The sequence below is a fragment of the Polyodon spathula genome, chromosome 23 (genome assembly GCF_017654505.1).
Source record: "Polyodon spathula isolate WHYD16114869_AA chromosome 23, ASM1765450v1, whole genome shotgun sequence".
NCBI lineage: Eukaryota > Metazoa > Chordata > Actinopteri > Acipenseriformes > Polyodontidae > Polyodon > Polyodon spathula.
The window spans coordinates 26,961,024-26,971,600 of NC_054556.1; the positions used below are offsets into that span (position 1 = coordinate 26,961,024).

General features: G+C 49.0%; 1 protein-coding gene across 1 annotated transcript; it reads left to right on the forward strand.

Annotated features, from left to right (window-relative positions):
* Positions 1-867: 867 nt before the first annotated feature.
* Positions 868-9,919, forward strand: LOC121298131 (matrix metalloproteinase-9-like). Its single transcript, XM_041224996.1, has 13 exons — positions 868-1,078; positions 1,787-2,019; positions 2,691-2,839; positions 2,930-3,058; positions 3,277-3,450; positions 3,682-3,855; positions 4,151-4,324; positions 4,608-4,763; positions 5,094-5,289; positions 5,400-5,539; positions 6,010-6,160; positions 7,732-7,835; positions 9,126-9,919. Exons 1-13 carry the CDS (start codon positions 944-946, stop codon positions 9,245-9,247), a joined length of 2,037 nt encoding a protein of 678 aa, XP_041080930.1. The 5' UTR covers positions 868-943; the 3' UTR covers positions 9,248-9,919.
* Positions 9,920-10,577: the final 658 nt, after the last annotated feature.

Here is a 10,577-nt window from a genome sequence, read left to right on the forward strand (position 1 = left end):
ACTGGTGTTCAGCTCCATCTATCAAACAGAGTGGAGAGGGTGTGGAACGGGTTACCTGAGGGGGTATGGAACGGGCTACCAGAGTGGGTGTGGAACGGGTTACCTGAGGGGGTGTGGAATGGTTTACCTGAGAGGGTGTAGAAAGGGCTACTGGAGAGGGTATGGAACGGGCTACCGGAGAGGGTTTGGAACGGGTTACCTGGTCATGTTGTTGAGGCAGAATCACTCGGATCCTTTAAGACACAACTTGACAAGTTTTGAGATCTATCAGCTATTAGGTTGTATGGGCTCCTCTTGTTTGTACACATTCTTATGTTCTTATTTTCTTATCTATCTATCTATCTATCTATCTATCTATCTATCTATCTATCTATCTATCTATCTATCCATCTATCTCTCTGACTGCCTGCCTGTCTGCCTGTCTAACTATCTGTCTATCTATCTATCTATCTGCCTGCCTGTCTGTCTATCTGTCTGCCTGTCTGTCTGTCTGTCTGTCTGTTCTTACTAAGAAATAGATTTCTTTTAGTGTGACGAAGGGACCACATCACTCATTCAGGGTTACTGTACATTTATGCAATAAGGTTTCTCAAGATAAAGCCAGGAATAAAAAATAAAACAAGTCACTTAATTCAGCATCAACAAAACTAACAACACAGGAAGCAGTGCAATACCATGTAATAAACCAAAAGTGTTTGGAAACTTTGTTTTTAAATGTACATCCCCCCATCCCCCCCCCCCCCCCCCAAAAAAAAAAAAAAAGAATTACAAAAGCTTGTTTGGTATTAAGACATGTGAAGGGTGTGGGATGGGGAGGGACCCTGGTGACTCAAAACAGACTATAAATAAAGAGCTGGATCTCAGAGAGGAGACAGTCAGAGAGACCTGCTAGAGAAACAGCACACCTCAGAGGCTGAACACAACTCACTGAAGAGAAGCCGGGATGGGAGCCTACACTCTCACCGCTGTCACCCTGGGCCTCTGTGTCCTGGGCACTTACTGCGCTCCACTCAAGTCTGTCTTTGTAACCTTCCCTGGAGAGACGCTCAAGAACATGACTGACCAGGAGTTGGTCAACGTAAGTAGACACTTAAACAGGGTTGGAGGTTTGGTTTTGGAATGAGTACTTGCCACCAGTGGGTTTGAAGAGCTCAGTGGGTAGAGAGCTGGGCTGGGCAGGGTGGAAGGTAGTGGGTTTGAGGAGCTCAGTGGTTACAGTTCCGAGCTGGGTGGAAGACAGAGGTTTTGAGTGCTCTTTCACCCTGGGCTGGGCTCTTTTCACCCTGGGCTGTCTTTCACCCATGGCTGGGCAGGGTGAAAGACAATGGTATTGAGTAGCTCAGTGGTTAGAGTTCTGGGCTGGGTGGAAGGAAGTGGTTTTGATTAGCTCAGCGGTTAGAGTTCTGGACTGGGTGGAAGGAAGAGGTTTTGAGTAGCTCAGTGGTTAGAGTTCTGCGCTGGGTGGAAGGAAGTGGTTTTGAGTAGCTCAGTGGTTAGAGTTCTGGGCTGGGTGGAAGGAAGTGGTTTTGAGTAGCTCAGTGGTTAGAGTTCTGGGCTGGGTGGAAGGAAGTGGTTTTGAGTAGCTCAGTGGTTAGAGTTCTGGGCTGGGTGGAAGGAAGTGGTTTTGAGTAGCTCAGTGGTTAGAGTTCTGGGCTGGGTGGAAGGAAGTGGTTTTGAGTAGCTCAGAGGTTAGAGTTCTGGGCTGGGTGGAAGGCAGCAGGTCAGTTGTCTACTGAACACAGTCCCTACTGAATCTCTCACTGCTCCTCTTGCTCTCTTCTTGCAGAAGTACCTGGAGCGCTTCGGATACCTGAACCTGAAGGAGAACAGCTCTGACCTGGTCTCCAACTCCAAGGCACTGCTGAGGATGCAGAAGCAGCTGGGCCTGCCAGAGACTGGGAAGCTGAACACAGAGACACTGAGCGCTATGAAGCAGCCGCGCTGTGGAGTCCCTGACATCCAAAACTACCAGACCTTCACTGGAGACCTCAAGTGGGACCACAACGACATCACATACAGGTGAGAGGGGAGACAGGGGGACTGGCTTACACTGATACACAAGGAAGAAGGACTTTCCCTAGGCCTGGATAGCTAAGATAGCACTACAAACTTTGACACATTTCAAGCCAGGTTACATTGGACGCATTATAAATATAAATGTATAAACGACATTATAAATTTACTGCAAAGCCTGGCCCAAATGAGTATATACATAGGATTGAGAGCATTAATAGGATTGTGCTGTGCCTGGTCTGAGCTGTGGCTCCAGTCAGCATGGCTCTCAATCAGTTTCCAGCTGGCTATGACATTGCAACAAGGCAGAAACGCTTGAATTAATCCAATAACAAGCCTCAGGACTTTCTGTGTGGATTTAAAGAGATTAGAACCTAGTGTTTAAACAAAACCATCAAGCAGGCAAACAAATCCTTCTCAAGCACACGCTGGCCCTTTGAGGAATACCTCAGCTCTACATCCACAGCCCCTGAAAGGCAGGGATTTAAAACACATTCATTAGTGATATTCACATCCCTGGAATTCATTGGAGGTGGTTATGAAGACACTCATGCCTCATTTTGTATGAAGTAATATGTTGTATTTTGTGGGACTCCCTACTGCAGCTGCTAGATTTCAGTAGGCAGTGTGCAGTTATACAAACACATTACATGACCTCTATTGTGTTATTATTACAGGATCCTGAACTACTCCCCGGATATGGACCCAGACGTCACTGACGACGCCTTCGCTCGGGCCTTCAAGGTGTGGAGTGAGGTGACCCCGCTGACCTTTACACGCCTCTACTCCGGCACGGCTGACATCATGGTGTCCTTCGGAAAGCTAGGTGAGTGTTCTGGACAAATCCACTACCGCTGCACCAAATCCAGGGTCAGTTATTTGTCTAACCCGCTGTGCTGTTTGCCTCGTGTTCCAGATCATGGAGACCCCTACCCCTTTGATGGGAAGGACGGGCTGCTGGCACACGCCTACCCCCCCGGCGAAGGCATCCAGGGAGATGCACACTTCGACGATGACGAGTTCTGGACTCTGGGCACCGGTCCAGGTGAGAATCACGATGCCGCGGCTGTGCCAAGACACAGGACACACACAGGGCTGTCGATACGCTGCACACAAAGAGAGATCTGAGATTTCTAATGTGTGTTGTAAACTCCTGCCAATGCGCCTGTTATTTATGTCAGCAGTCTAGCCTGTGACCTGCTGGTGAAACAATCTTGCGAGACCCGGTTCTCACCGCTGCCCATCTTTCTTCTTGTGGTCTAGCTGTGAAGACGCGATACGGCAACGCTGAGGGCGCCATGTGTCATTTCCCCTTCCTGTTTGAGAGCAAGTCCTACTCCAGCTGTACCACAGAGGGTCGCACTGACAACCTCCCCTGGTGCTCTACCACGGCTAACTTCGACACCGACAAGAAATACGGCTTCTGCCCCAGTGAACGTGAGTGTGCTTACAGACTCCCCTCTATGCCGTTTACTAGGCGACACTCCCTATCACTCCCAAGCTTTAACCACTGGGCCACACTGACTTCCTGTCCTCAGCTCTTCATTAGGCCAGACAAATGCATTTTGTTGAAAGCATCTTTCCAGGCTCTGGTACTGTGGAGGACAAAGCATAGTGATGTCAGCTGTCTTTAGAAGTGTGTTTCACTGAACCTCTTGTTATCCACAGTGCTCTACACCTTTAATGGGAACAGTGATGGAGCGGAGTGCGTGTTCCCCTTCGTGTTCCTGGGCGAGACCTACAACAAGTGCACGACCGAGGGGCGCAGAGACGGCTATCGCTGGTGTGCCACCACCAGCAACTTCGACAAGGACAAGAAGTACGGCTTCTGCCCCAACCGTGGTGAGTCTCTCCACAGTGCCTTCTGAAGCAATAATGAGATAGGCTTAGAGCTTTGAACAACGTCAACTAGAGCAACTTACATTTCAATTGTGCCTCATCATGACCATGGCACCTCAAAGCGCTTTACAATACAAATACAAAGACATAATATTCTGCAAAACACAAGAAAAGCACTTAGACTGCTGCATGCCTGGCTGTATGTTCTCAGCATTATCAATGATTTTAGTGAAAATGAATAAATAAATAACTAACTAATGACAATGTGTAAACACTGTTGATTTGTTTTATTGCGCAGACACAGCAGTGATTGGTGGAAACTCAGAGGGGGAACCTTGCGAATTTCCTTTCACGTTCCTGGGGAAGAAATACGATTCCTGCACCAGCGAGGGCCGTGGGGACGGGAAGCTGTGGTGCGCGACTACCAGCAGTTACGACAGGGACCAGAAATGGGGCTTCTGCCCAGACCGAGGTGAGTACACCTGACCACTGCCAACAGAAACATCTGCCGCGGTTCAATCTCAAAATAGTTTTGGTAACAATGTGCATATTAAACTGTAATTATTTTGTAGCACAGTTTTGCAATTGTTTTACCATTGCTCAATAATCTGTGTTACTAGCTAAGCCTCAGCGACAGTGTAGGGAACACACGTTACCGGTTAGCAGTGACTATGTGATTACTACATTACACCACATTTCAATACTCAATGAGCCTCGAGGACAGACTCAGCCCCTCACTGCCTTCCCTCTTCCAGGCTACAGTCTCTTCCTTGTGGCGGCCCATGAATTCGGCCACGCTCTAGGCCTGGAACACTCCAACATCCGTGATGCTCTGATGTTCCCCATGTACAGCTATGAGGAGAACTTCCACCTGCACCAGGATGACATTGCTGGGATCCAGTACCTCTACGGTGAGCTCCTGACTTCATAACTGCATCAGTGCCATAGCTGATGTGCTGGAGCTATATCGCCATAATATTCTGATGCAGATCATAAACTTTGATAAAGTAATCATCTCCACTTTTATTCCTGTCCAGAAACACATAAAGTACTGCATATGAACAACTGTAGCTTGCGAGGCTGGATTATAATAATAACATAGAGGGGTGGGTAAGCATTGTATCACATGTGATACACAAATTGACATTTCAGGGTTAAGTGTATTTTTTTGTCATAATCCCAGTATACAGTTTCAATATCTAATAATGTTCTGTAATCTTTTTTTATTTTTGCCACTGTAGGTCCCAAAACAGGACCAGACCCCACTCCCCCCCAGCCTACTAATGAATCCCGTAAAACCCCCAAGACCCCCGTCACGACCCCAGACACTCCCGTCACCACCTCCCGCCCCATTGACCCCTCCCAGGACGCCTGCAAGGTGAACCAGTTCGACGCTATCTCGGAGATCCAGGGCGAGCTCCACCTCTTCAAGGATGGGTATGCAGCCAAACCCTGATGTGCTTCATTTTATACACAGCATACCATTTTTAAAAACACTTTTGGAATTTTTCAATTAGTTGTTGACCGCAGTTTCTCTGTCTCTCTAGACAATACTGGAGGGTCTCTGCGCAGAAGAAAGGAGAGATCAAGGGCCCGTTCCCCATTGCTGATAAATGGCCGGCTCTTCCTGCCACCATTGACACCGCTTTTGAGGACCTGCTCACCAAAAGGGTCTTCTTCTTCTCAGGTAACACCAGCGCCTCGCAGCTCAAGCGTCTACAAGAGGACAGGCGTCCTGCCTCTTTAGGAGAGCCTTCTCTTGTCAGCTGGAAGAATGTCACTCTGTACTTCATGCAGAATTAGCATGGAGTGTAGGCAGAACACTCTATCGAAACAAGAGTCCAGTGTCACATGAGCTGATAAACGTCTTGCTTTAAAATGTCTCAATTTATAAAGCGTTAGCTTGACAGTACATGCACTGCTGTGCTGTTCAGACTCAGGACACTGCTGCTTTATGATTATTACTACAATTAAACCAGCATTGAAGGACCATCTAGAGATCGTTCTGTTGTATCTCTTGCATATATTTCTTCTACTATTAATCACGGTTCTAAAAGACCACAGAGTGGTTACTATAAGCAGGTTTGACTGTATAGAGAATGCACGACTAATGTGTCTGAGGTTGTTATGATAGCTCTTGTTGTCCTGGGTCCGCAGGCAAGCGTTTCTGGGTGTACAATGGTCAGAATGTGCTGGGCCCCCACAGTCTTGACAGGCTTGGTCTGGGCAGTGATGTGGATCAAATTGTAGGAGCCATCCAGAAGGGGAAGAACAAGGTGCTGCTCTTCAGTGGAGGGTACTACTGGAGGTGAGACCGTGGCTCTGAAAGCCACCCATCAAGCCCTAAACGCCAACACTGAGGGGCTGAGCGGCACACCCATCAAACCCCAAACACCAACACTGCACACCCATCAAGCCCTAAACGCCAACACTGAGGGGCTGAGCGGCACACCCATCAAACCCTAAACGCCAACACTGAGGGGCTGAGCGGCACACCCATCAAACCCTAAACACCAACCCTGAGGGGCTGAGCGACACACCCATCAAACCCTAAACACCAACACTGAGGGGCTGAGCGGCACACCCATCAAACCCTAAACACCAACACTGAGGGGCTGAGCGGCACACCCATCAAACCCTAAACACCAACACTGAGGGGCTGAGCGGCACACCCATCAAACCCTAAACACCAACTGAGGGGCTGAGCGACACACCCATCAAACCCCAAACACCAACACTGAGGGGCTGAGCCCACCCATCAAACCCTAAACACCAACACTGAGGGGCTGAGCGGCACACCCATCAAACCCTAAACACCAACACTGAGGGGCTGAGCGGCACACCCATCAAACCCTAAACACCAACACTGAGGGGCTGAGCGGCACACCCATCAAACCCTAAACACCAACACTGAGGGGCTGAGCGGCACACCCATCAAACCCTAAACACCAACACTGAGGGGCTGAGCGGCACACCCATCAAACCCTAAACACCAACACTGAGGGGCTGAGCGGCACACCCATCAAACCCTAAACACCAACACTGAGGGGCTGAGCGGCACACCCATCAAACCCTAAACACCAACACTGAGGGGCTGAGCGGCACACCCATCAAACCCTAAACACCAACACTGAGGGGCTGAGCGGCACACCCATCAAACCCTAAACACCAACACTGAGGGGCTGAGCGGCACACCCATCAAACCCTAAACACCAACACTGAGGGGCTGAGCGGCACACCCATCAAACCCTAAACACCAACACTGAGGGGCTGAGCGGCACACCCATCAAACCCTAAACACCAACACTGAGGGGCTGAGCGGCACACCCATCAAACCCTAAACGCCAACACTGAGGGGCTGAGCGGCACACCCATCAAACCCTAAACACCAACACTGAGGGGCTGAGCAGCACACCCATCAAACCCTAAACGCCAACACTGAGGGGCTGAGCGGCACACCCATCAAACCCTAAACACCAACACTGAGGGGCTGAGCGGCACACCCATCAAACCCTAAACACCAACACTGAGGGGCTGAGCGGCACACCCATCAAACCCTAAACACCAACACTGAGGGGCTGAGCGGCACACCCATCAAACCCTAAACACCAACCCTGAGGGGCTGAGCGACACAGTCGAGCGAGCACAAGGGCAAAGCATCGGGGGGTGGGAGAAAATCCTTCATATCGCAGTGCTCTACAGCACACAAGGCTGGAGAGACGCAGAGCTCATTCACAAGAACAGTGGGGTGCAGCACATGTGAGGATGTGTGAGACAACAGCACCTGTGATACAGCGCTGACCGCTAGTGTGAAGATCATGGACACATATCAATACCACACTGCTTGCTTCTCCTAACAGAGTTTGTTTATCTCTCTAGAATGGACGTGAAAGCTCAGACCATTGATAAGGGATATCCGCGCAACACTGATGAGGTCTTTGGTGGCGTGCCTGTTGACTCCCATGATGTCTTTCTTTACAAAGGTAAGGATTCACCTTCAGGTCTAAACAGGAGCATCTGATCAGTCTGATTTTGACAAGGTGTATTAACTCAGATACCAAGGCTGCTTTGAGGTACCAGTACAGGAACTAAATTTTTGCACAGTGCCTCCCATCAAGTAGCTAAATGTTGCGTTGTCTTTTAATAGGTGTAATGTCTGTCCGCAGGTGTGACTCTGCTGTCTGCCTACAGGTGTGCCTCTGTTGTCTGCCTGCAGGTGTGACTCTGTTGTCTGGCTGCAGGCGTGACTCTGCTGTCTGTCTGCAGGTGTGACTCTGTTGTCTGCCTGCAGGTGTGACTCTGCTGTCTGGCTGCAGGTGTGACTCTGTTGTCTGGCCGCAGGTGTGACTCTGCTGTCTGGCTGCAGGTGTGACTCTGTTGTCTGGCTGCAGGTGTGACTCTGCTGTCTGGCTGCAGGTGTGACTCTGCTGTCTGTCCGCAGGTGTGACTCTGCTGTCTGGCCGCAGGTGTGACTCTGCTGTCTGGCTGCAGGTGTGACTGTGCTGTCTGGCTGCAGGTGTGACTCTGCTGTCTGGCTGCAGGTGTGACTCTGCTGTCTGGCTGCAGGTGTGACTCTGCTGTCTGGCTGCAGGTGTGACTCTGCTGTCTGGCTGCAGGTGTGACTGTGCTGTCTGGCTGCAGGTGTGACTCTGTTGTCTGGCTGCAGGTGTGACTCTGCTGTCTGCCTGCAGGTGTGACTCTGCTGTCTGCCTGCAGGTGTGACTCTGCTGTCTGGCTGCAGGTGTGACTCTGCTGTTTGTCTGCAGGTGTGACTCTGCTGTCTGTCTGCAGGTGTGACTCTGCTGTCTGGCTGCAGGTGTGACTCTGCTGTCTGTCTGCAGGTGTGACTCTGCTGTCTGGCCGCAGGTGTGACTCTGCTGTCTGGCTGCAGGTGTGACTCTGCTGTCTGGCTGCAGGTGTGACTCTGCTGTCTGGCTGCAGGTGTGACTCTGTTGTCTGCCTGCAGGTGTGACTAAGCTGTCTGGCTGCAGGTGTGACTGAGCTGTCTGGCTGCAGGTGTGACTCTGTTGTCTGGCTGCAGGTGTGACTCTGTTGTCTGCCTGCAGGTGTGACTCTGCTGGCTGGCTGCAGGTGTGACTCTGTTGTCTGGCCGCAGTTGTGACTCTGCTGTCTGGCTGCAGGTGTGACTCTGTTGTCTGGCTGCAGGTGTGACTCTGTTGTCTGTCTGCAGTTGTGACTCTGTTGTCTGGCTGCAGGCTACTGTAACAGAATCATCTCTAACTGCTCCATGCTGGGTTTTTTTTTTATTCCAGGAAGCTACTACTTTTGTTTGGACAGTTTCTACTGGCAGATGAACACCCGTCACCAGGTCAACAGAGTGGGCTATGTGAAGTATGACATCCTGATGTGTGCGGATCCCTCAGGCCGCTACTGAGCCCATCTCTCTCTCTCTCTCTCTCTCTCTCTCTCTCTGACTCTCCTTTGCAGGGCCGTGAGAATGATGTATTATTGTAGGCACCTTCCACACAAATGAAGATGCCTTGTATACCAGTGTGTGCTTTATTGAATTTCATAGACCCCCTCCCTTAATAGCTACTGAAAACAGTGTTCCTTAATGACACTCACTGCTCAGATCTGCACTGAGCGGCCAGGACAGACATTAGGGGTGTGTAAACTGCACTGGGTTCTCTCTTAGGTTAGAGAGCACAAATGTGAAAAATGAATCATCAGACAATACCGCCCAAATCTTTTTTTTTTGTTTTTGTTCAGAAGATTTCCGTCTGCCTGGTGCAAACGGAAAGAAAGAAAAACATCTGCTGTATTTCTTTATCAGCAAATTTTCTTTTGTCATTTTAATTTGTGTTGTTGTTGTTGTTGTTGTTGTTAATAATTATTATAATTGGTTTAATTGTATTTTTTTTTAGATACTTTGTAATGTAAGATTTTTTTTTCTATTTAAGAATGTTCCATAAGTGTGTAGCAAGCAACTCTTGATGTGTTGCTGAAAGTGGAATCTAAATTATTGAAGAAGAAAAAAAAAATGATACAAGAAGATTGTTATTTTATACAACGCCGGCTTACTCAATAAACACACTGTCTTTCTAAACGCAGGTCTCTTGTCTTGATCATTTTAAGAAGATCAGTCTAGGGTTAGGGTTAGAGGTGTTTAGGATTAGGGTTAGAGGTGTTTAGGGTTAGGGGTAGAGGTGTTTAGGGTTAGGGATAGAGGTGTTTAGGGTTAGGGAGAGAGGTGTTTAGAGTTAGGGGTAGATGTGTTTAGGGTTAGGGATAAAGGTGTTTTGGGTTAGGGTTGTTTTGGGTTAGGGATAGATGTGTTTAGGGTTAGGGATAGGCTTGTTTTGGGTTAGGGTTTGGGTTGTTTTGGGTTAGGGATAGAGGTGTTTAGGGTTAGGGGTAGAGGTGTTTAGGGTTAGGGGTAGAGGTGTTTAGGGTTAGGGATAGAGGTGTTTAGGGTTAGGGGTAGAGGTGTTTAGGGTTAGGGATAGAGGTGTTTAGGGTTAGGGGTAGATGTGTTTAGGGATAGAGGTGTTTAGGGTTAGGGGTAGAGGTGTTTAGGTTTAGGGATAGAGGTGTTTTGGGTTAGGGTTGTTTTGGGTTAGGGATAGATGTGTTTAGGGTTAGGGGTAGAGTTGTTTTTGGTTAGGGTTAGGGTTAGAGGTGTTAAGTCATTGTGCATTGTTCACAATAAGCTTTCCATTGATGTGGAAGAGCATTGTGCTTCCTTCACATTGACTGTCTGCACT